At 37.1% G+C, this 26,978-nt stretch overlaps 1 protein-coding gene across 3 annotated transcripts; it reads right to left on the bottom strand.

Moving 5' to 3' along the window:
- Nucleotides 1-1,438: 1,438 nt before the first annotated feature.
- Nucleotides 1,439-26,640, bottom strand: LOC137070827 (transcription factor TFIIIB component B'' homolog). Of its 3 annotated transcripts, none has more exons than XM_067438289.1 (46): nucleotides 26,379-26,640; nucleotides 25,681-25,896; nucleotides 24,101-24,677; nucleotides 23,824-23,930; nucleotides 23,606-23,662; nucleotides 23,403-23,516; nucleotides 23,151-23,281; nucleotides 22,893-22,987; nucleotides 22,752-22,806; nucleotides 22,487-22,612; nucleotides 22,103-22,345; nucleotides 21,796-21,972; nucleotides 21,302-21,469; nucleotides 21,137-21,212; nucleotides 20,852-21,041; nucleotides 19,462-19,535; nucleotides 19,153-19,326; nucleotides 18,817-19,057; nucleotides 18,415-18,463; nucleotides 17,316-17,455; nucleotides 17,022-17,241; nucleotides 16,763-16,905; nucleotides 16,579-16,633; nucleotides 13,027-13,195; nucleotides 12,796-12,926; nucleotides 12,479-12,712; nucleotides 12,165-12,273; nucleotides 11,962-12,061; nucleotides 9,701-9,773; nucleotides 8,377-8,566; nucleotides 8,063-8,267; nucleotides 7,899-7,971; nucleotides 7,456-7,790; nucleotides 7,181-7,345; nucleotides 6,897-7,002; nucleotides 5,503-5,776; nucleotides 5,113-5,422; nucleotides 4,774-4,882; nucleotides 4,492-4,690; nucleotides 4,238-4,400; nucleotides 4,025-4,127; nucleotides 3,433-3,791; nucleotides 2,934-3,021; nucleotides 2,537-2,816; nucleotides 2,175-2,385; nucleotides 1,439-2,092 (listed from the first exon to the last, which is right to left on the bottom strand). In XM_067438289.1, the coding sequence occupies exons 2-46, from the start codon at nucleotides 25,881-25,883 to the stop codon at nucleotides 1,988-1,990; spliced, it is 7,506 nt and encodes a 2,501-aa protein (XP_067294390.1). In that variant the 5' UTR covers nucleotides 25,884-25,896; nucleotides 26,379-26,640; the 3' UTR covers nucleotides 1,439-1,987. The 3 variants fall into 3 exon arrangements, with proteins under 3 accessions (XP_067294390.1, XP_067294392.1, XP_067294391.1); XM_067438291.1 differs by having other exon boundaries at nucleotides 6,897-6,999; XM_067438290.1 differs by having other exon boundaries at nucleotides 26,564-26,639.
- Nucleotides 26,641-26,978: the final 338 nt, after the last annotated feature.

Raw genomic sequence — 26,978 nt, 5'->3', positions numbered from 1 at the left:
AAAAAAAAAGAAAGAAAAGAAAAAGATGGTCTAACGGTACCTCACTGCAGTCCACGAGATCCAGATTCAACTCCTCCCACTTTTACATATCCCTAAATATGTAATTTTACATGGGGTGGCTCCAGTGGCTGTGGCAGAAATGGTTCAGGGTTTGAGGTTGACTTGGCCTCCATATTCCACAGATCTCAATCCAATCAACCGTGGAATGTGCTAAAGCTAAACAAACAAGTTTAATTTCTCAACGTTAAGTGGCCTCTTAATTCATTGTCATTGTTGCAGTGCAATGATCCATTAAGTACTGAGTGGTTCTGTTTTTTTTTTAGACTTGGTTGTGTTTATGGGGCGCAGCATAACATGTCTTAATACTTTTTATTTTTTAAACGCCATATTTTTTAAATATTTCACCTTCCACACCGCTGTCTCCACTGCCCTTTGCCTTTGAACAGCTCGTTTGCTTCCTACTTTCCCATCCCTCCGAAAAACACAATGCTCTTAGATTGGTTAGATAGCCAAATGTAGTTTCATAATTTTTTATTGGCTGAAGTGCCAAGCACAGGTTGTCCGGAAACGCCACACCCCCTTACCATTACAGGCTGAAGTCACGTGTGCGGTCACTAGAAAGGGTTTATGATGTCACCAACCCATGAAGAAGTTTGTTGTAGTCCAAACCGGACATTTTTGTAGGCAATAAACTGCCATAACTTTAACTTTGCAGATACAGTTTATGCTCAAGCAGCAACATTACATTACACACTAACTAAAGTTAAAAAAGTGAAATCACATGCAACCACCCCTTTAAATAACTACCGGTACTTACTATAGGGTTAGGGTAGGATTAGTTGCATCCAAGTATGCATAATTCACTGTTGTTAATATGGTAAGTACATGTAACAAGGACACTAATAAGTGTTATCAAATAAGCACCATCTATTGCTAATGAATAAGTACTAGTATCTAATGGAATACATACTTAAAAAAAACCAAAAAGTACTACTAGCGTGAAAATAGATACTAGTACATTAGCGATTTTCACTAGAAAATATTCTTGTTCATGATATATAACAAATTTATGCTTTGCTTGTTCATTTAGACATACATTTTCTGTAGTAAGAATTTAATTGAACAAGTACTGTGTGTTAATAACATATTACTGTTCTATGAGTTATGACTAGCCACATACTGATAATAACTACCATTACAAGCAGTTTAACTAAATATATTTTTACTAAAATTTAAACTCCTTCCTTACAGTAATGCAGTCTTTACGTGTCTGCAAAATTACAAATGGAAAAACTTGAAAATTAAAATCTCTTTTCTATTTAAATCTAAAACATAATTTTTACGGTTTCTCCCTTTCAAGCGCACTGCATCTATCAAAGAAAGGACAAACATTTTGAAGGAGTGAATATTAATTTATTAACTTATTTATTAGTTTATAAATACTTAACAGCTGTAATATCCATTCCAGACTGTGCCACAAATTGCCAATATAATTGACAATTGATGATATTACTCATGAACATTCTTGAAAATAAATTCTCACCGGAGAATTGCATTATAATCCACAGAAGTGGTTTTGCTCTCAGAACGAAAACAAAAGTAACACAGTTACCATAAAAACAAATATATTAGCATTGAACAAAGCAGGATCTTTAAACTCAAAAGCAGTCAGTACAAAACACATTGATAAAAAATGTGGTCTGATTTTCAGCATTAAATAAATAGAAATAAATAACAGCTGTAACTAAACCTAAATAACAGCATGCCATCATAAACAAAAGAACAAAAAAAGACAATTACATAAAGGTCTCATAACAAATAATCTATGCATGTGTTTTCCTTTGTGAACAAAATTTAAGTTGAGCAATTTGATTAAAATTAATAACAATTATCTAATAGGTCTGCAATTAGCAGTGTAACAGTCTTGCACATTGTTCACTCTAGTGCAATGAACAGGAATAGCAGCAGTGAAAAACACCTCAAAGAATCAGTCTGGATCCATGACTTCAGTGAAGATGTCATCCAGGAAGAACTGGGACACTTCAACAGGATCCTTACTAGTATCCAAACTGGAGACTGGAGGGCTGGAGAACTGGAGATGCAATATTAATGAAAACGACTAAAGGCTTAATAATGTACATGATAATGATTTAATTATAGACCATAGCACATACCTGATGATCTACCGGTGGTTGGGAAGCTGTGGTGGTCACTCTAGCTGGGGACGAGGTAGACGTAGAAGTGTTTGCATCAGTTATTGGTATACGATGAATGACAACCTTTGGTGAGTATCCTAGCGGCACGGGTGGCCCCTCATCAGCATCAGATTCTAAACCAGGGCTTCTGCTTCCATGCGAAGCCAGAGATACCTTGGGCATCTCATTCCTAAGAGTACAGACAGATTTTTATCAATTTAAACATGCAACTGAGGAGCTGTTTTTACTGTGAAAGGCACTACATATTGTGATTTCGACCATTTGAAAAGGATTATAAAATATACTAAGTGTCATTGGTATGAAATGGAAAGCATTCTTACCCTCTCATAATGGTTTTCACAGCGACAGGTGTGCTGTGATGCTTTGGTTCCAGGACATTTTGGGCAGTGCAGATTTCTTCTATAGACAACCTTTCTAGCTGTACCCTACACACACCTGAGACCTCTCCTGTGTGTTGCTTTGTTGGAGTTCCCATGGACTTCTTCACTTTTGATGTCTGAGCTCGCTGAGGTGTTGTCGGGGCAGCTTGGGGTGTCTTTAACACATTGGTTTGATCTTTAAGGCGTCTCTCAGGCGATCTTAGTGTCATCTGAAATGTACCTGTTTGAGAGAGATTAATGAATAGTTAGATTGATTAATTAGAGAGAAAAATGAATAGTACAAAAGTATAATGAGGACAAAGACAAATAACATTGTGTATGATGAAGAATGACTGACTTCTCGCTGGTGATTTTTTTGCTTGCGGCAGACTCTCATATGACTCCTCAATCTTTGGCAGGTTAGAAATGGTGTCTAATTCATGTCCCTAAAAAACAGATTTTTGCATTGTCATTTTTATCATATTCAAAAGTTCATATAGGTGAATCTCAAAACAACTGCCCAGGTCACATTTCACTCCAAACTTAACTCCAAAAATTAATAATTAAATAAACGCTTATTTTGCATGAAAAAAGCAATTCTACTCTTAACACCCTTTGTTTTTTTAAGTCCACAATTAAGTTAATTAAATTCCCTAATTATAAGGTTGTGTGTGTGGGTATGTATGTATATATTATATTATATATATATATATATATATATATATATATATATATATATATATATATATATATATATATATATATATATATATATAGTTTGCTTTTTTCTCATGAGATTTACCCACACAAAATAAATTATTATGAACTGTATTTAAATGCTTCTTAAAATAGCATACTTCATCTGAAATCTCAATTGGCATCTCCTCACTCTTTGGCAGACTAAGAGAGTGTTCCTCATCCTCATGAGGACTGCTTGAGACGAACACTTTTAGGTCAGTGCTGTTCTCTCCAATCTCTTCAGAGACAGGCACAAATGCATCTGACAGCAACATGTGGGAAACTCCTTCGCACCAGTTCTCAATCTCATCCGAGTCTATGGGCAGCATATTGCTTTTAAGGGACCATTCCTCTGCTTGAGGCTCCAGAGATTGCTGAGGTGTAGCTGAAGATGTCTGTGAAGAGCCCAGCTGACAGAGGTCGGTTTCTGAAGGATCGTCTCTCTTTTTTGATAACTTAGGCTTTGGATGCAGTGTGCCTTGAGGAATAAATCAGAGATAGATTGATTAAAAGCAAATCATCAGATGTTCACAGACTTTTTCTAAAAAAAAACATGACAATGAACAAAATTTTTTCTGGATGTGTCACTCCCATTGAATTTATTACGTTTAACTTGAACCACTATTTTAAGAGAGTAAGACATGCTTCTCATTATATAAAAATATATATTTTACATTATATTTTTTTTACCCAAAAAATGTCCACTCTTACTTCTCCTACAAGGTGTTTTCCATTCCACTGACACAGACGGCCTTGCTGTCGTCTTATCTGTTTCAGTATTTGCAGGTCTCTCAATATCTGTTGATTTCTCTGCCTGTGGCAGTTAGATAAATGATCAGTAAATAATAATAAAAAAATCCTGAATTTTTAATAGAATAAAAAGTACTCGAGCAACTAATATCCTGTCAAAACACATGAACATACTTTGACTGCACTGTCCTGAAGACCAACTGATATGGCCTCTTTGTGAAGGATGCGCTCTGCAGACTCATCCAATACAGGTACCAAAATATCAGAGGGCACCATGTGAGAAAGCTCCCCATCCGTCACCTCATGGTCCTCTGAGCCAATGTGCAGCAAGTCAGAACTATGACAGAATAACCAAACCATCAGTAGTTTAATTTTCAAAATTCTAAATTTCAGTGCATTTCAGAACAGAGAATAAAAGTCACTCATACCACGTGAAAGTCTCAAAACTACATTGTGCTGACTCCACTTTGGGTTCTGAGATGCATTCATTTCCTGAGGAATTTAGACTAGTATCGACCTCTTGTTTTGGCATTAAGGCTGACAGAGGCATGGTTTGTGATTGCTCGCCACTCTTAGTGGAATCTCCAGCCTTCCTTTTTGGAAATGACATCTTTACCAATAACACACCTTAAAAGCAGACAATTCATCACATTGTTACTGAAACGAAGCAGTGTGCTGAGAGAAGATACATTATTTTAATAGTTTTTTACCTCCTTTCCCCTGAGTGGGTCTTTTCCTCTTGGGTGATATTGATTTTCCAACATTTGAGGATTTTGACACTGCACATAACAGACCTGCGTTATCTGGATCCTTTCTCATCTGCAGTACAGATTCAAAAAGTTTTGTTAATAAAATTAAAAGTTATCAAATATTAATCAGGGTATTCAAATTATGGCCATTATTTGAAAAATAAATTCTTTTAACAATTTAATTAGTGTTTTTAAAGATTAAGTTATCTCTGTACATTTTCCTTTCCACCTATTTTACATTCTTAATTAAATACATATTATCAACCAATACCAATAAATTAATTTCATTCAGATAACTACCGGTGATCCTTCTTCTTCATGAGGGCTTGTCTTTCCAGCCACCCATTGCTTGCTTAGATCATCTGGCATGTCCTCACAGACGGGTATGAATATATCAGTCAGTAGCATGTGTGAAACTCCCTCATGTGAATGTGTCTTCTGGTCTGCCTCTGCAGTGAGGGCCTGCTGGCTCTCTTCACGCATCGGAAGACTGCTTTGGACAGGACTTCCACTCTCCATGGAAACCGGCACCAATATATCAGATAACACCACGTGTGACACATCCTCATGCCCAACCTCTATTTTCAGTTCCACAGGTGATGATTCAGTGCTATGACAATAGTGTTAAAACAAAAAAATGAGTTAAGGACTTCACAGATTCAAGGCTTTATAAAGAAAGACACGTCTTACCATGCTGATGTTTTCACAGTAGTGAATGGTGTCTGCTGCTTTGTCTTCATGACTTCTTGAGTGTGTTTTGTGTCTAACTCCTTCTTTGGAATATCAGGGAAATCTTCTCGCTCAGATCTCTGTTCCATTTTAACAAATTCTTCTTTAATCAAATGTGCTGGTGAAATGATTTGAGCTGGTTCATTAGACCCAATATCAGTTTGCTCCTGTCTTGAGAAATTATCTTTAGTAGATGTTGTTGGTTTGGGGATTTTAGGCTTTACTTGCATCCTACCTTGAAAAGATAACACAATATACAAAAAAATAAAATAAAAGTTAATGAAATTAAATCCATAAATGAAGCCTCTTCTTCAAATGAAGAAGAAAATCAACCCCTACTTTATCGTCACAACTGTGGCCCCTCCCACTGATGTGTTAGTGAGATGAAAAGGAGAGAAGAGCAATAGAGGATCACTGGACTAAAAATAACACTACCTTCCAAAAGGTCCTGATGTTAGGAATGTGGAATGTCTCAGTTGAGCATTATTTGTATTCAGTACATTTCACTGTGGATTCTTTGGTAAAGTTGCAATTTCTGTGCAGGCTTTTATGATATGGACTCAATAGTATTACCACAACCTGTAATTAACTGTGTCAATTCTAATGCCTGATCTTTGAACAGGGTTTTCTGATATGTAATGATTCATGTACAGTCAGAGGTTCTGTCTATGTGCGAGCAAATCAAACCAGTGACTAAATTGTCAATCAAACAGCACTAGTTTATCAGTAACATAGTTCTGGACTCTTGTCAGAACGCTGTTAATAATCAATGAATCTCTTATTTACATAGTTTTTGCACTGTTAGTTATGATAAAAGTATTCATTAGTGTGCAGAAGTCGAGGTACAATGAATGACGAGATCACTAAATTCATGTTCTCAACATGTTTTTGATCAGCTCCGTGAACATCACTGCAATCTTTCATGCCATGATCTAAATATAATGCTATAATCAACATTTTTTTATGATTAGTTAACCTTTATAGCTGTAACAGTAAAAATGTGCTAAACGTTTGAGAGTTCCACATGTAATACTTATTTCAAATACAAAGATGTCAGCCAATCACTGTTTGAAGGTCTGCTGTGAGACTTCCGAATGTTCAAATCAAAGGGCTAAAAATCAGGGTAGGAAAAATGCCTTTTATTTCTAAATTATGAAAATGTTTGATGAAAAAAAAAAAAAAACATACAAACATTAGTGCACTCCAGGAAACATTATAAAGAAATAAAACAATGACCCCATTTAACTTCGGTAGCAGTTTGGTATGTTTTGTTGGTCAAATGTTGATGATGTCATATTTTTTTGTATCTTACTAAAGACTAAAAATTACAAATGAAGGAAAATTAATATCCTTACCTCTCCTTTGTAAAGGCACAGTCTTCTCTTGAGAAACTAATGGTGTCACACTTGACGCCTCTCTGCAAGTATCTGGGTTTTTAGATATATCTGCTATATTTTCCTGCTGTGGACATAAGTACTAATCAACTAATGTAATGTGCTCCCACTTAACAAATATCATATTTTTCATACCTTATTTTGATGTATATTCAAACAACTTCCACTTGAAGTGAAAAACGAAACTTGTTTGGAATGTATTAAAACATTGTTGTTTGCTAGTTGTAAAATAGAAAACCACTTACTTGGAAATTTACTGGAGAAGGAGATCTCTCACTCTCTGGAAGGCATACAGACAAGTCTTCAGGTATTTGGAGCTCACTATCATGAGGGCCATCCTTCTCCTTATTATCATCATCTTCCATTTCTCCCGAGGACTGTACAAAGGTATCAGCCAACATCCTGTGAACCTGTGAGGAAACACTTATGTGAATGAATGAATGACTGATTTATCTTAAACTTTAATTCAGCAAAACACTGCATGAATGGTCTCGCTTGAAAAGAGCAGCTTATGACTCACTGGAGGGTCAACAACAGAGTCCTCATACATCTGGAGACCTGTTCTTAGAGGACTTCCCCATTTCACCTGACTCTCATCTCTCATATCTTTAGAGCCTGGTACAATGGCAGTCGATATCACGTCATCATATCCAAGATTGGCTCCACTCTCATAGCATAAGTGGATTGTAGGACTAACTGCTTCCTGTACAGAAGTTTTCGGGTTGGACTCAATCTTAGCTTGCGATTTAGCATGAGACGTCAGCAGATTCTGACTGGGTGCACAGTCCAACTGGTCATTGTTTGATGGCCCAACCTTCACACATGGCTTTAGATTTGGCTTGACATTTATCTTGCCTTAATGAAAAGATCAGAGAGGACATTACCATGTTGTTTACTTGAATATACCAGTTTTAATAACAGTAACTGACATAAATAAAAGAGGAATGCAAGTTAAATTCCTACTTCTCCTCTGAGTGGGAGCTTTAGTTTCTGGAGATTCTGCTGGGATCTTATCCAACTTTGGCACATCTGTTGGCTTTTAAGGGAAACACTTTAATTTTCAAAACTGCTACAAAATATGAATCACTCTTTAAATTATGGTAATAAAAGGGAGCACTGCATCATACCATGGCAGAATTACAGGAGAGCATCTCAGGTGGACAAATTAAAAAGTTCACATCCTCACAAGTGCTTTCCTGTGAGGCTATCAATTGTGTACTTGCATCTTCTGCTGCATCCTTTGAAAGAGGTACCAGGGAATCGTCTAGCCCCTTGTGAGAAACACTTTCACATTGTTTCTTGGTCTCTTCTGACTCCATGTGCAGAGATGCACTACAAAACAAGAATCATCAAGGATGAAAGGAATGGATGATCAAGGACTATTTCTTTACTGAGAAAAAAAAAAAAAAAGAAATAAATCTGGACTGGAAGGGAACTGTACCCAGAAGCCTCTAATGTAAAGGAAAGAGACTGTGAACTGCCTGTCACCAGTGAGGGTGTCTGGATTTGTGCTGGTTGCAGTTCAAAAGGGGGCATATCGTGCTGACCACAGTCAGCCTCATGGAACAGCTGAGAGGTTGGAATCTCATATAGAGTCAAAATAAAGGTGGGCTCCTCCTCTGACTGGTTATCTGAGAAAGAGAAGGAGGGTTTAAAACAATAGCATATACTAGTGCAAAAGTTTGGGGTCAGATAGATTTTTTTTAAGAACTTTATTTTATTCAGCAAGGATTTATTACATTGATCAAGTGATCATGTTACAGATTTGCTTTAGGTTTTCTAAATAAATGCTGTTCTTTTAAACTTTCTATTTAAAGAATTTTATTGATTTCTGAAGGATCCTGTGACACTGAAGACTGGAGTAATGAAAACTCAGCTTTGCCGTCCCCCAGGAATAAATTACATTTTAAAATATATTCAATATATCCTGCCATTAGCTACCTTTAAGTTGAGATTAAAAATACATCTGTTGAACTGTGTATTTCCTTACTGAGCACTGTTTCTGAGCTGTACCGATCGCATTGTTCTTTTATGTTCATCATATTTATTTTAAATGTAGGCTCTTATTTCATTTGAACCCATTTACTTATTATTATTATACATTTTTTACTTTCTTTTATTGTATTTTTGTAGTGCTGTCAAATGATTAAATCGTATCCAAAATAAAAGTTTATTTAATAAATGTGTGTGCTGTGTATAATTATTATGTATATAAATACACACACACAAATGCACACATGCATTTAAGAAAAAAAAGTGTTATATCTACATATAAAATATTTATATTTACAAATATAATATAAATTATATATATAAAAATATAAATATGGTATATACTAGCAAATATTTCGTAAAAATATAAATGTGCGTGTGTGTGTGTGTGTGTGTGTAATAAAATATACATAATAATTATGCACAGTACACACACATTATATATTATGTAAACACAAACTTTTATTTTGGATGCAATTAATCGTGATTAATCTTTGACAGCCCTAATTTTTATATTTCTTATGAATTTTTAATGATTGTTATTTTAAAACAAATATTTTTTTCTTCTTCTGTAAAGCACTTTGAATTACTACCGTGTATGAAATGTGGTATATCAATAAACTTGCCTTTTTCAAACAAATGCAGCCTTGGTGAGCATAAGAGAACATTAGAACGTTAAAATTATTGACCCCAAACTTTGAATGGTAATATTGGTATATCATACAGCACTTTTTTTTTTTTTTTTTTGACTCATGTATTGATGAAACCATTACCAGTTGCACCTGTTCCCACTCCTCCTGAACCTGAGATTTCAGATTTTGCATTTCCAAGAGTGGCGATACAACCCTGCCAGAGAGAGAGAGAGAGAGAGAGAGAGAGAGAGAGAGAGAGAGAGAGAGCGCAAAACGACAGCCCTAATGAGTGATGATGGAGGACAGAACTAAACATTCAAACATAGCCTGGTTACACTTTACTAGATTGTGATGTGATTTTATTTTAGATTTTGGCTTCTTTGGCAAAGAATTTGGCTTTAGATTTTGGCAAAGATTATAATTTTAATATTTATGTCTAGCACAACTTAATTCCCTTTGCAGCAGTGGCCTACGCTAGCCTGACAAGCCAGACCCACATCAAGATGTTTGGTCTGGAAACTCACCATAGACAGGGCTCAATCTGAGGGGCGGGATAAACGGTTGTCTTTCAAACTCCCTCTGCACGCGATAGGATAGCGCTACACCAACCGGAGCAACGACGGTGAAGGGGAGCTCGCTGACTGATTAAACATTCGCCGTATCCGGTCGGCTAAACTCCGAACACATCTTCCCTTTTTAAGAATGACTTCAGTGCCGCTCTTTGTTCTTTTCTCAGAGGAAAGCTTAACTCCAAGTCTTCCGGAGGCGCGGGCAGAGCTGATTCGAAAGACCGCCGCCGTTCGCCAGTTTCTGTGTTACTAGAAGCACGCAAACGCAACTCGGCCTTCGTCATTATGGCCCCCCCCGCCGACTCTATAGCCTACCTACACGATGTGATTGGGCCGTCCAGATTCTGAGGAATACAGCTCAGATAGGAATTGAGAGTTGCTAGACCACACTTGCGGGCAAATTAAATTTGCTGCCGCTAGGGTGCGTCTAGATTTCTAGGCTAGGCCTACGCTGTCATTTCTCCCTATAACTCAAACGTAATCGCACGATCGGTGATTGTTGTAAAATACAGTCTAGCTACTGTTGGTAAATTGTGGGACGCGTTTAATAATAAAAAGAGCGATTAAAAGCACAAAAATGTGAGCAAGAGATTGTTCCCAAGTCGGCATGCTCCGAAACAGCCCGCAACGAGCAAATTACACTTTTGGTTTCACACTTGCGTCTAAACGATCAAATGTAGATAAACATCTATGTCAAAATGACCGGCTTGGAGAGTCTCTTAAACACAATTTGTGTCTAAAATAAACAACCAAATGCAAAGAGAAAATCACTCACAGCTCTTGAATGAATAATTTCAGCTTTAATAAGCATTATTTTATCCTATCTATGATAAACTATGCAGTGTTATTTTACATTTGATTACTAGAATTCTTCCTGAAATTAAAGCACCGTGTAGGCCTATATAATGTGTATCTTTGTTATTTGTGCGTGTATATTATATATATATATATATATATATATATATATATATATATATATATATATATATATATATATATATATATATATATATATATATATATATATATATATATAAAGAAGGCCGGGACTTTAAAGCGTTAATTAAGATTAATTAAATACGTGACTTTAACGCGGTAATTAATTACGCAAAAAAAAAAAAGCCAAAAAAAAATTAACCACACTTATTTTTGCACCGCGGAACGTTTTTCAATGAATGAGTTTCGACGGACCGATTATACTGGAACACCAACTAGCGCTCCGGAGTCACGACAACAACAAACCATGAGTGAACATGAACGAAGAAGCTGATGAGACCGCTTTGCTCGGCCCCGTGGATGGGAAATTTTGTTTTAAAAAATGAAAGAATGGAAGCGTCGTCAAGACCATGGTTGTGTGTAAGCTATACAACAAGGAATTTGCGTATCACCGCAGCACACCGAGCCTCAAATATCACAAATATGCTTTTGCTAAACTTAATGGCAAACATTGCACTGCTGGACTGAAATAAATAAACGATATTTTGTTGATTAAGCTTATGTATTCAGTCATTATTCAATGGTATACTAAAAATACATGTGAAAAATTACTTCTCATTGTTCTCAGGTCAAATATTTCTATGCAATTAAAATGTGATTAATTTCGATTAATTAATTACAAAGCCTCTAATTAATTAGATTAATTTTTTTAATCGAGTCCTGGCCCTAATATATATATATATAGTATAATCTCAAAAAGTACCGATAAGAATATCGTTAAAGTACCGGACCAATAAGCAGAATCGTTAAGAGTAGTATTACCGTTAAAACCTTAACGATACCCATCCCTAGTGAACACAGAACACACAAGGTGTAATGTTTGTCAGGACACTTTACCTCAGGATCTTCTAATCGCTCCTTTGTGACATCTTGATTTTCTGAATACGGCTCATCTGATATTTGAATGTTTTTACTTGCAGACTCACTAAACAGCATCCTAAAGAAACATTAAACAGCATATTATCCATCATTTAATATTATACAAATTCTCAATTAACATCCATTAAAGATGCTCAAAGCACAATAAACACTGTACATACGTGTCCACATCACACATGTTGCTTGTATGTTCAGAGGGAGGATCATAAAAAGATGAAACCGGACTTTGTGCTTCAAATGGGGTTGATGAAGCATCACTGAGAACTGGGTCTATGAGAAATGAATTAAACGATAAAATGAACACACTCTGTTGTTTGTGTGCAAGCATGAAGGCGAGTTCCTAGTCAGTTTTAGGTTTTAAACATGTGGACTAAATGTTGCAAAGAATAAGCATCTACACTGTCCCTAGGTCAAAATAAAATAAATCCTAACAATATATATAACTACTCAAACTGTTTTAAAGTTTAAAACCCACCATTTTGTTCTTCGTTTCCTTTACTAGTGCTGTCCACAGAAACATCTGGGGCTGAAGTTTGTGTTGAGCCAAGTAACAGGACAGGAGACATGAGATCCTTATCCTGTTTACGCTCCTGCAAATCCACCTCAGATACCACAAGATTATCCTCTCTGGAGCCTCTCTTTATGTCTTGATCCAAATCACAGTGCTGGACTTTAACTGGGCTCTGATGTTCTAGCTTCTCAGGAGGATCTAAATAAACATGTCAAGTCTTAATCATTGGTAATAACACGTGATGTTGAAAGCAAAATTCTCAATCAGACAAAAAGTCTCACCTTCATTATGCTCAGAGGTCTGTTGAGGGTTGACCTTGACCTGAGATGCCCATTCTAGGTCGGATGTGGGCTTAGCAAACTGACTGTGTTTCACTGGAGCAATAATACCTTGAGTACAAACCGAGGAACCACTGTATAGATGACACCACAAAGCAAAGACATATTTAAAGGCATTCTAGACAAACCATCTGTCAATTGGAATAATCTATTTATTTTATTGGCAGTGCACACCTGACTGGAACAATCCTCTTCACATCTGCCTGAGGTTCTTCAATCATGGTGTCTATGACATCGAACTCACTAGGCTCTGAATCATATTCCTCTCTATCAGTTATTTGATTTTCATTCTCCGAAATCTGAGATTGAGACTTTTCAAGCTTTGTTCTTCTTTCAGTCACATCTGTAAAAGACATTATTATTTTTTTTTTGTTGTTGTTGCAGAAAACCAAATTGAGTACTTAAAGGGGTGCTTCAGCGCTGGGAAGAGGAATCTGTATTTAAACCGGGTCAATAATGTAGTAGTAATGTGAAATTATTTTTGAATTTGGTGCTTTCTAGACTGAGAAAATACAGAAAATGTATTTTTGTCTCATGGGGATGAAAGACTACAATTCCCAGAATGCTTCGCTGCCGTGTGAAGCCACTCCCAAAGCCACCTCTACTGGATCACTTTGACTTTCTTCACCACCGCATTCATCTTCATAAAATCAGTTCAGTTAGAGAACAGACACTACAATTAAAAACTGAAAGTGTCTGTTCAATATATTGTGATTTAGCCGCTCAGGAAGTGTCATCACAAACGCAGCAGGAGTCAGAATACATGCATCGTGATGAGATGAATGAGCTCTCGTGATGAGAGCTGAGGTAAACGCGTCCACGCTCGAGGAAGTAGTTCTCAGCGCGTGTTCAGTCTGGCACGTTTTCAGTTCATGCCTTTGGAAGATTAAAGGTGCCCTAGAATGATTTGAAACAATATGTAAAATTGTTCTCTGATATCTAGATAGAGGGTATGTGGCTTATTTAAGGGCAAAATTTGTCCAGACACAGTTTTACAGGTCCATTTACAACCCTAGAAATTGTCCCTAGGATGTAATGGTCTGTTTTTGCCTTATTTGGCAGAGTCATGAATATTATTGTTGAGCTCTGCTCTGATTGGCTGTTTAACTCCACTGCTGCTCAATGACAGCTAACACATATATACCATCCGTCATGACAATGATTTTACAATGATAGCTTCTTAACTTTGAATCACGAGCGCATAAATATGTTGTTTACAGTAACGTTACAGTTTGACAGTAGAGTACTGATTTGAAAGTCGATTTATTTAGCCAAACAAAGTAATGTAGAAGCCACTCAAAATAGTCAGTGTCATGTTTATTACTCACCGCTGCAAAATAATCATACTTCAGTTCTCAAAAATGTATATTTATTTAACAAATTGACTAGAAGCCTTGTCAAATGACTATCGCTTCAACTTAAATGGTGGAGAAGGTGACGTTAGCTACAAGGCTCGAGTGAGCGATCTGTAAGCAACTAAACAGTAGTAAACGTAACGTAGTTAGCTTCTGAGTCGTGTGTAAATGATGAAATAGGCTCATTTAGATTTCAATCCATCAAAAGGGATCGACATAGTTATCTACTGTTGTATTTTATGACAACAATGGCAGGAAATAATATTAACCTTTGTCATTCGACAAACTGTTATGTAAGCTACTTGGAGTTTCCAATTGTTATTTTAGTACGTTAGCATCTTGTATCTAGACAAGAAAGGGGATATTATCGTAATGTTATCTTACTAAGAAACTTTCAATTTAATCTGAAATGGGTTCGACAGTCAATAAATGGATAAAATAACTACTTACTGCTTGCAGGAATACGGTTGAAATCGGCCCTTTCTTCAGTATCAGACGCTGAGTGAATCCTGCTATATTGCCCCAGGTTAGAAAAACTCTGTGGTAAAATGGGCTGAGCAAACTAACAACTTTGAATTAAATTGTTGCAGTAGCCGATTGTAAATAAACATCAACCGTGACTGTTGACATTGTTTAACTGTGGGAAGGCAATGAAAAGTCCTGCACAGCCTGGAACATGACATCTGTGATGATCTGCCATTTTCGCTGTTTACCTGACTGAATTCCCGAAGGCTGCGCATTGCGCAGTTCTGCCTGAAAATTAACATTGGCTGACATGCAAATGTTGGGGGCGTACATATTAAATCAGCACTAGGTAACTTTTTAACCTTCATAATATATTTTTTAAGACTCTTGTGATGACAAATCGACTTACAATAGGTTGAATGACACGTCTGCCATAGCCTGATGGGGTCTGTATCGTTTTTAATCGTACTTTTAAACTTCGGGTTTCGGGTAGTAACCCGAGAACAAAAAGAACTACAAAATTCGACTGCTTTATGGCATATACGTCACTTCCACCAACACCCACACTTCCTTAAATTCAGACGTGCGAGCCCAACTTTGTTCGTCGGAGTCATGTCCGAAGCAGCACAGACAAATAAGAAAGAAAAGGTTTTGTTGGAGGAAAGCAATAAGAGGAAACGAAAAAGTGATGGGATTAAAGGCAGGACGAGGATCAGCATGTGACCAGCGTTTGCTCGTTGGTGTGAGCTGAAGGAGGCGTGCCCGACCGATGCTGTCCTGCTTGTTACGGTGAGCTACCACTCAAACATTGAATTGAAGTATCATATAGATTTTGTAAAACGGTAACCGATAGACTACTATAATGACGCTTGTTTGTCAATGTGAGCATTGTGATTATTTGGCGTTTGAAAAAAATAAAACCCATGAAATTATATTCATATGACATGCTGAAACATATGCCACTGACTGTACCTGGGATGAAGACATTTCACACGCGACGCCAGAAGAACACCTGCATGTGAACTCCTCCTGCAGTGTTCAGGGGAACTGTTAGTGCTGCACCAACCCGCGGGGCCGCTTTTATGAAGTTATTTGGCCCGCCCCACAACACTGTATATATTTTTACAACCCGCCCCGCACCCGCGACCATTAAATAGACATATGGGGTCCGCGGGTTATGAGACGACCCGCGCATCAATAGTTCAGGGCTATCAGGGTTGTCATGTCAACAAATGCACGCCCGATGGCATCCCCTGTTGTAGGATGACAGAGCTTACGACAGTAGTTGAGGACATTATTTTTTCCCAACTGTAGGGGGACCCCGAGAGCAAAAGTTGCCAAGTGCTGCTTTAAGGATCTCCACGATTGCGTCACAGTTGCCGTTATGTTGAAAATAGCCTGTTTTTCTGTGGTGTTTTTCACAAACAAGATTTACATATGAAGGAGGAGGCAATGATGTTTGAGACTCACTGTATGTGATGTCCATGTACTGAACACTTGTTATTTAACTATGGCAAGGTTAATTCAATTTTTCATTCTAGGGCAGAGAAGATAAAATACTCACTTTGCTCTGCCGGCCGCACCGTTTCCATGAATGCCTGAGCCGAGCTGTGAGTGCGACCCCATCCCCCATGTGCGAGTTGAAAACATGCGGATATAGCTCCCTCTGCTGGCAGAGTCTTTAGCATCTGGCCAAACATTTTACAGATGACGCAAATCGACAATATTTGTGCCACCGGAGTAATTTTTCCAGAAATAAAATGCATAAATCTCTCGTCTCAGGGGGATATGAGAGGGGGCGCACGATCATTCGAATATACTCCCGGGTTTCTACTGATAGAAAGATATGCTAATCGCTGAAGTAACCCTTTAAGGGATTTGATGGCTTGTTTTTTATGGATCTTACCAACTGATTCGAAGGAAGGAAGATCATCTACTGTAGTTCGGGCATCATCCTGGACCTACAAAACAGACATTAAAGAATATAAAATTCACTGCAAATCAGCTAGTGTGTGTGTGTGTGTTCGGCTTCTATATCACATCATCAGATCACACATTGAAGTCATTCACTCCTGAGACATATTCCTCACCTTAACATCCCAATGGCCATTTTCTTCTGGAGTGATGCTACTCTCTTCCTCAGAATGGCACTCATTCAGGGCAATCTTCACCTGGACTTCCAATGGACTGCTACACTGCAGCTGCGTGGAATCATGTTTTAAAGATGGTGTATCTGGATTTGAAAAAACACAATACACTCATTCATTACAGAAAACCAAATACAGTGTTGCTGGGACAGGCAACTGGACAGTTTTCTTAGCTCATAGTTTATATACATCTGAAGCTCACTTTCTCTAAACTCTGCTGTTTGTACATTGAGAGGTCTGTGGAAAGTCTGTGCAGCCTGGCTTAGACTGGGTGTGGGCTTAATAAACCTTCTCCTTTTTTCGGATGCATTTTGTTGGGAAGAAATGGAGGTTTTTTTCACTTCTGGATCTTGAGAGATGCTCTCTTCTAGAGTGACACTAGACATATCCTGTTCCTCAAGACCATCCGTATGCTCTCCCACCTGTAAATAACATCATCAGTTACTCTTAGTTGATTACTACTTGTTAACTCCACAAATAATAACAGATCACTTACAGAATAAACTCCTCTAGTATTGTCATGATCGCCTTTGGAAGCTGTTGATTCGTCGGCAGCAGTTTGTGCTTGGATCCTTAGGTATTGCTCCACTTCTTCATGAGACACCAACACACTTGGTCTTTTTAGTAATGTCTGACCTTGAGGAGACATTAAAAGAAACATTACACCCATTTCAACTTTTATGTGTTGCACCCCAACAAAATACAACATGTTTGGTATTAGATATAGAGCAAAGTAACAGACTCTTGTAATTTGCATTCAAATACACTACAGTTCAAAAGTTTGGGTTCAGTATGAAAAACAAAGCAACAACAACTTTTAATCAGCAGGAACTATTATGTTACAAAGACTTCTATTTTAAATAAATGTGGTTCTTTTTAACTTTCTATTCATCAAAGTTAAACACTGACTCAAACACTGACTCTTCCAGATAGTCTTAAATTATCCTCTGATCTGAAGTCCTTTTCGCAAAATGTTAGAAAGGTATTATTAGATAATCAGTTATGCCAGCATTGACTATGTTTATGGGTTAGTCAAGTTTTTAATGTAGAAATTTTAAATGGTTTATTGTTGACAGTATGTATAGGGTTAGTTTAGGCAGAAGTATGACTGTAAATATGGTTGTAAATAGATAGTGAGTTATTGATGTTTAGATGCATATATTTTATTGTTTTATCTGCCCAGGGACTGCGGATGGAAATTAGCTGTAGCTAAATCTGGTGTGAAGCATCTTTTCTCTTGGAAGATTAATGTACTTGCACATGGTCCCTGTCAAATAAATAATAAACATAAACATAATAAACATAAACATCAAAGAATCCTGAAAAAAGTAACAAATTCCACAAACAGAACACATGTTTTTAACATTGATAATAATCAGCATATCAGATTGCTTTTTGAAAGATCACTGACACTGAATTTTCAGCATCATTACTCCACAGTCTTCAGACATCACAGGAATAAATATTTTCATATAATTTAAAATGTCATGCTGATTTGTAAACGAGTACACATTTCTACAAGACACACAGTAAAAAAAAGTTTAGTTGGTTTAATTTGTCTTATTACAAAAACATCAACATTAAAGTAAACTTACCATTTGCTTCAGATGAAGTCAACAACTCAAAATTATGCAAATGTTGACCCTAAAACAAACAAACAGTTAAGTCTTTCTGTTGGTTGTGTTATGTTTAAACCCTGAACACTGAACTGAATAAGTAAAAAAGGAGAATATTCTACATCAAAATACTGTTTTACAAGAACATATTTATCAAAGTACAATGCAACATATAATCAAAGATCCATATACAGATCACAACTATAAACATTATGCTCTAAGGGTTTCAAAGCATTACAGAGCACAAAAAGGTCAACATGTGATATTTGGCACTTAACTAATGTACAGCCTCTCATTTTTCTGTTAACTACTGTATGAATGCATTACTGACAAATTAATCAATGAAATTAGAGGAAATACAATAAGGGTTATTTGTTTTACCTCCTCCACTCGTTGATCAGCCTCCATCTCTTTAGTGTCTTGGATGACCACTTGATAAGGCAAGGAAGTGCTGTCCATTTCCTCTGGTGATGTATCTGACCCAGTCTGACACTGGTCCATCCTTACCCCTTCTGAAGCAGTCAGATTTGCCTTTGCTGCTCTCGTCTGCCTTCCAGGAAAGCATTTGGAAGAACTTTGTGAAATCTCCCCCTTAGTGGTCCTCTCCAGGCCGAGCTTCTCCCTGACACATTATGAGGTAAATGATGAAGAGCTGTAATTAAAGGGCTGCTAAAAGAAAATCCTACACTCTAATCTTGGGGAAGTAATTTAGCATACCCTTGATTCCCAGCAGCACAGATGCCTGCTGTCGAGACTTCACTACCTTCATCCGAAGCAGTCAGATTGCGCTTGACCTTTTCTGCTCTCGCCTGCCGTCCAGGAGATAGTAGTGGGCTCTGAGAGGACTGTGGCTGTACTTGGCTTTTAGATGAGCGGAGTGAATCTTTAAGCCTGTGATGTTTTAAAAAAAAAAAAAAAATGTTTTATATATATATATATAAAAAATAGATTAAAAAAATGACTAAGCAGTAACTCAAGAGATCACAGTGTAATGCAAGTAATGTTCTAAAATAATAAATAATTTACCTTGGAGGAGTTCTCTCCAGAACAACTACTGGCTGTTTCTGGAGCTGTTCCTCAGCAAGATGGATATTGTTGAACTATAAGAATCAAATAATGATTAATGTTACAGGATGATCCCCATTAAATATATAAAGAAAATAACTTGTGCCCTTGTGTTTACTAACATTTACTGGTGTTTGCTTTTACATGAATTCTTTTTTGGTAGAGTAGCCTTTGTGATGCTCCTGTTAAAGAGGTATTTCAGTGCTGGGAAGATGAATGTGTATTTAAATCGGGTCATTTATGTAGTTAGAAATGTGAAATTATTTTTGAAGTTGATGCCTTTTAGACTGAGAAAATCCAGAAAATGTGTTTTTGGCTCATATAGATTCCGGAGTGACGTGCAATGATGCTCTTGCAAGATGGCAACGGCCAGCTCCAGTCTACTTTACGCTTCAGGACGGCTAATTGGAATCATATGGGTGACATCCCTGACACTACGTCCATATTTTTTTATAGTCTATGAGTGTGAGTGAACGAGAGAGAGCTGCAGCACAAACGCAGCAGGAGTCAGATTTCATTCATCGCGAGAGCTGAGATGAGCTAAGCACGGCAGTCATTCACAGCCTTGGTGTGCTTCCAGTCTGGTGTGTTTTTAGATCATTGACACAGCAGAATTAGCTGTGAGGAAACCCACACTGACATGACAACATGCAAACTCTGTGTGGTAAATAAATATTTAAAAAGTTTTAATAATTTTATTTAATGAAAATTAAAAAAAGTAATTAAAGAAAACCAAAAATATATTTAGAGAAAAATCTCAGTGTTTTTTGTCTATATCATTGAAATGAATGGTAACCAAAACTATTTGATTACCAATATTCTTCAAAATTTATTTAGATTTTTACAGAAGAAAGAATGTCAAGTTTGGAGAGACATGAAGGTGATTTAATGTGTATCTCTTTAAAACAGTTTTATCTTAGGCGGTCATATCCACCTTATTTTTTAACAATGAAGTAAGCCATTTTCTGTGAATGTCCAAGAATTCTGATTCATTATTTGCTAGGTAAATAACGAGAAGAATAACAATATATTTGTGCAGTATATACAATATATACAAAATAATAAGTGCAATAAACACAAAAACTGTTTGCGCTACACACTAGCATATCCGTTTAGACGTGAATAATATGATAAGAGATAACAGTTAATATCAAGCAGAATAAGCCGTTTTTTGCAGCTCAAAATAATTAGAAGAGGATGACATCGGAACACACAGACACATTAAATTTACAAATAGCCGCACCCCTCTTACGTGAAAAAGAAGGTATATATACAGGGGTAAACAAACAAATATGTACCTCTTGTAAAAAGAGACTAGCAAACAAACTCGAAACTCGATGTGAAAACATACCTCATTCTCAGCTTCTTTGCAGCATTCATCTTGAGGTTCTTGTACCATGTCTTCAGTCTCTACTGTTGCTTTTGGCTCAGATTTTTTTTTGGCTTTTCTTTTTGCCAAATTGGGCACGGGCCTCTTCAAACGTTTGGAAGAGCTTTGTGAAATCTCCTCCTGAGCTGTGCTCTCTAGATTAAGCTTCTTCCTGACACATTATGAGGCAATTGATGAAGATTTGTAATTAGAGGACTGTCGAAAGAAAATCCCATACTCTGATCTTAGGAAGATCATTTTGCATACCCTTGATCCTCTTCAGCATCGGGGGCTGCTGTCGAGACTTCACTACCATCCGCTCCCAGCTCAGATCCGGTACACACTGTGTAGCATATATAAATCAGATGAATTTTACAAAGCAAATGTTAATTTTTAGAGCGTACTTTTTAAAAAGAGAAAAAAATCCTTAACCTTCTTTTGACGTTCTGCTCTTTTTAGTCTTCGGTTTTCTTTTTGTGGCTCTCTCTTCTTCCTTTGCACACTCTTTGGAGTATTTGCGTTTTTTAGATTGGACGGGAGACTCATTGTCCTTCTCATTCTCTGCATAACCTTCTCCGTCAGTAGGTTCTTCATTCCGTACTGTCAAGTTTACAAAGAATATTTTAATTATGTACACTACAGTAAAGTCATTTATAAAAGGTACAACCTTTTTATTTGGAATAAATCATATTAAAATCATAGTATTATGGTTTCCACAAAAATATAAAGCAGTACGACTGTATTTATACTTTGATAATAGTGAAAAATGTTTCTTAGCAAATTAGAATAATTCCTGAAGGATCATGTGAATGAAGACAGGAATATTTTTAGTATTTTCCACAACTATATGATGGCTTCACACAAACTGACTAAAAGCCACAAAACTTTAACTTGAGCTCAGTAAAGTAAAAGTATCAAGCAAAAACCTATAAGCTTCTTTTTGTTCTTTTTCTGCCGTTTTTCTTTGGCATCTGTTTTTGCTTCCTGCGCCTCCTGGTCACCCTTTTTTGATTGTTTGCGTTTCTTTTTTGATACAGGCATCTGTGACTGATCTTCATTGTCTGCGTTCCCAGAGCTTCCCTCCACTTCAACTGAGCATTTGCCTGAAATGATAAACCGATTAAACTCATTCAGTTGCATATTTATACAGAGAATTATTACAGCTGCATGGACAAATCTGAATTGCATTTATGTGAAATCACATTTAAAGTTTTGTAATAAATGGAGTGAAACCTTTTTTCGGTGTCTTGTTTTTCTTCCTTGGCTTGCATGTTTTCTCACATGACAAAACTTTTGGCTTAGTATCGTTGGTGCGTTTACGCTTCTTGCTTGTGCTTTGCAGCACGTCAGCTTCATTCACATTACAGCCGTCCTCGTTCTCCTTCTCTAAATCAAAACAGACACTGTCCACACTGCACAATTCATCATCATAATTAATGGAGTCTTCAGCCTCTAGCTGTTTGGCTTTTTTACCACCTGGGTGAAGAGAAGGGGGTGAAGAAAGGGGAAGAAGGGGTTTATAAAAACAAACAAACAAACAAACAAACACACACACACAAATACAGTGCAGTTACGTGGGTTCCAAAGATCTGAGGCCACCACTCCTGAGCACATTACCTTTGCCTTTCTTTTCTTTACTGGATTTCACAACCAGTTTTATGGATTTGCCTTTTTTTTTGTCTTTATCCAAGATCCTTTTTAGCAGGAAACTGAAAAACTCCCTATCAAATGGCCGCTTGTTTCCTAAATAATTAAATTGTCAGACAAAAGAGCACACAGTAGATTTTTAACAACATGATTAGACAGACAGACATAGATAGAGATAGATATAGATAGACAGAAATAGATATCTGGACACGAGTAAAAAGTACAAAAGACTCACTAAATGCTTTATCCACTCGCCATGCATTCGCTTTCTCCTCCTTCCTAAACTTATTCTATTAAAAACAGAAAGACAAAAAATACAGAGATAAATTCTCTAAATCCGTGAGACAAGGATGTCTGTTGTGATTAAGGCTGGTACCTTAATTTCTGCTCTGTTACGGTGAGTCAACAACTGTGCCATCATGGAGAAGTCCGTTCCCACCATACTAATGGCCAAATAGAACATATCTGTCTCTGAAACACACACACACACACACACACACACACGGTTCGTCACATAAGTGAACGCACCAATAAAGTATAGATCATCTAACATTCAACCTACTTTCATGCTTGATTTATGCAAACTTCAAATCTCATGTTCCTTCACAACAAATGTAACATTTAGTGTTCATACCTCTGACAGACCAGCTCTTCACATATTTATTTTTCCTGAAACTTGCATATGTTGCAGAAGAGCCTCGCTCAAACAGTGGATTTGCATTCTCAACGACTGTATCAGACGTCCTCTGAACGCGCACCGTCAAACTGAACACAATCAATCGCTAATTACTGACAATTATGCATTATACTCTACATGATGATATATATGGGGCTCTTCGTGTGTCAATGGCCATGTTTTTGCCATAATTCTTTGAGACAACCATACCTTTCTTCATCTAAAATCAGTGAGCCATCCTCTGCTACCCTGACTTTGGGAACCAGCATACTGTCATCAGCATCATCATTGTCCTCATCTTCTTCTGCTAAATTTTTCTGCACACTGAGACATAAAAATTAGATTATCTTTAAAGACATTAATAGTAAATATTGCAGTTAAATAAAGAATAATACAGGTTTCATTTCACTTACATGGGAGACGATGGAGCTGTGGTCTGTGCTTGAGTCTCCTCTGTGGAAAGGGAGGAGCTGTTCATGTAATGAAGAGACAACCAATGACATACAAGGTAATTGAGCAATTTTCATCATACCCACACCTTTCAGCATTGTAATATACAAGTTATCCTGATCATACATATGATAAATGCAGAAAGAAAGCAAAATTACATATTATCTTAGGGTAAACTCACGTCATAGGATTTGACTCTGGCAGGTAATAAATGAAGTCAGCTAAGGACATTTTGTCACGATCCAGCTCAATACAATGCTCTTGCTTATGCCGTCTACTCTTCTTCCCCTTTGAGTTGTCAAAAATAAAAGTTTGCATATAAGAATTTAATATTTTGATTTGTACTTGCACCATGGAAATTTGTTGAAGAGGATTTCTATTTTCTAACTGGTGTGAAAAACTTTAATATGGCAGTTTTCTGGTCCAAATGCGTTTTCTTGATTTAATATTGACTTTACCATTCTTTCTTTTCTCCTCTCCAGCTTAATCAGTTCTTTCAGTTTTAGGGCTCTCAAGACCTGCTGCTTGTCTGAGAACACTTTGTTCCTGAGCGGAGAGTCTGGTCCATCAACACGTGACAGCTTCACATAAGGTGAAAGTGTGCATGAGACTGGAGTGGCTCCTTCTTTGGGCCCAAAATCTTCATTTAGGACTTTTTTGGGAGTGTGATGGGGCTCTTGTTGAGACGGTGGAGATGATGGAGATGATGGAGATTCTGGGCAACCAGAGGTGAAAGGAAGACATGGTGAGGATGGAGGGCAGTTGGCTTCTGTAGTGGCATTGGAGAATGTAGAGTTTTGAGAACCATCTCTGCTGATAGCAACTGGGACAGGGGACTGCGAAAAGGACTTGACTGGCTGGACAAGGGATGATGTCTTGGATGGCCCTGATAGAAGGGAAGCAGTCTTTTCAGTAGATGAAGGAGGAGCAGAATGGACTTTGGGTCTGGCTAGGTTTGGTGTGGCAGAGAATCTGGTCCTCCTCTGAAATGCTGTAGTTGCAGGTTGGATGGCACTAGATGGCGCTCCTTCATTACTGTCAATGAACAACAAAAGTACTTGAGTTTTGAATCTCTCTCTCTTTGAATAGCTGCAACTTAACTAACTTTTATTGTACTTTTGGCAATCAAGTCATAAATAAGACACTACAGAAGAGGCGGGGAAAAAACTCTCCCATCTCACATATTTATAAAATTAATTAAAAAAAAAAAATCTGAAATCCAAATTCACAGTCATATGCTGCACAAATGCAATAGCTGGAAACCCAGCGAAATTAATCTAGATTATGATAAGAGAAATAGAAGGATGAGTCAAGAACTATGATGAAACCAAGAAGAAAAAAACAGAACAAAGATAAACAGTATATATAACTGAATAAACATTAACAGAATAAGACAAGCATCCGTGTTATTCCAGGACTATATATATTCTTATGGTATTTATTATTATGTTTCAGCTATTATTTATTTTATTTCAGTTCTGTTTTAGTAATTTTTATTTTACTTAAACTTCCTTTATTTAGCAGCTAACACAACATTTTAAAATGTTAATTTCATTGTTTAGCATTTTTCATTTAAGATTTATTTTTATTTCAAATCAAATCAACAGAAACTATTTTTAATGGACTCAGTCAACATTAACAACACTTACATCAGACAGCTCAATATCCTGCCATATATAGGCTGAAAAGGTATTCTCGATTCTGTAGAGGTATTATTGAGCTAAATGTCTTAAGAGCAGCTTAACCTGCAAACCCCAACTGTAACAAAATTGCAACAAAAGTTTAAAGCAATTAAATAAAAGCCTTTTTTAATATTCACTACTACTGTAGTAGTTTTAATCACTACTACACATAACAGTAACAGTTCAGCAAAAGTTTAAGCAGGCAAAAATACACCCAAGTACAACACTGTTACTTTTGAAAGCTAATTTATAATCATAAATGTTCAAATAGATTTTTACACCGTTTGCAGGTAGAACATTCAAATTGACCCCTAAATATAGGCTAGGTCTAGGGATGCTGTCAGGGGTGTGCTTACGTGTTAAGTGATGCTTTCTCTGAGGGAGAGCCGGGAACATTTCCATCTCCTGTGGCCACAGCAGACTCTCTCACGTCCAACGGAGACTGTGGTGTTTGTTGGGTGTCGTCAGCAGCTGTGGACTTTTGGGAGCTCTTGTCCTCTGCTGCACTTCGACCCCCTGGCCTGACATTAGGCTTAACACTAATTCTTGCTCTTCGCATTCTCGTCAGGTAACTGTGGTAAGATCAAGTCATGTATACGGTTGCATTATGTCATATACATACACATCCATATAAGGATGATGTGTCACCTGACTGTTAAAGTTTAAGTTGCACCCAGTCAAACTCTACACGATATAGATTAAAACTGTATCATGTGGTCAAGACTAACATCAATATGATGTTGGCCATTTCTCGCGGGACTGCTAAACTGTGAATTATGTTATGGGCAGTAGGCTGCCTAATTCATGTATTTCTAACCCGCAGGCTTATGCAGTTTCCTCAAAAAGGGAATTATGAGATCAAAAATATAAGAGGGGCATCTTTGATTTATTATAAATCTAAATCGTAAATTGTACACGCCTCAGATTACCGCATGCCTCAATGTGGTGAGTCCACACTCATTTCCCAATTGCCTGCTGACGGAAATTTAGAAGCTTAAATACTAGCGATAAAACGCAAAATGTGTAATGACAGCAAAAAAGCAACACGCCTTACTTCAGTTCAAATCACAGTGTAACCCTGTCAATGTGACTGCCGCGGTTAAAGTAGTAAAATGCCGTTTCTGCCGGTCGCATGGTTCCCTGCAGTAACTTTCGTTGCGCACCGGCCGGTCTGACTACCACGCCGCTCGAGACATCTACTCATTCAACGAAAGGCATTGTGGGTCTTTGTAGTTTTACCGTAAATCTCTTCCCCTCGTTTCTCTCGCGAAAAACTACACAACCCAGCAGCTTCACAAAGTCCGCTGTGACTGATAGTACACACATGGAGCAACACTCGACTGTAGGCACGTCATTGAGCAGATACAATGCTATGAAATAAAACGTAAGCAATTACAAAAATGTCGTAACATCTAAAGCATGTTACAGTGTTTATTCCTTACTGTTATTATGTTCTTAACATTATTTTATTCAATAAATAATCATATCAGCATTGTCTTAATGTATGGAATAGCACACTCAACCTCAGTTTATAGTATGTGCACATTATACAAACTATTAATAAAATTCAAATGAGCTGATACAGGTCAAAAGTTTGGAAGCATTAAGCTTTTTAAATGTTTTTGAAAGTAGTCTAATCTCACCAAGGCTGCAT

The sequence above is a fragment of the Pseudorasbora parva genome, chromosome 3, assembly GCF_024679245.1.
Source record: "Pseudorasbora parva isolate DD20220531a chromosome 3, ASM2467924v1, whole genome shotgun sequence".
NCBI lineage: Eukaryota > Metazoa > Chordata > Actinopteri > Cypriniformes > Gobionidae > Pseudorasbora > Pseudorasbora parva.
Note: the sequence above shows the minus strand (reverse complement) of the source record. Positions and strands in the feature narration are given on the sequence as shown.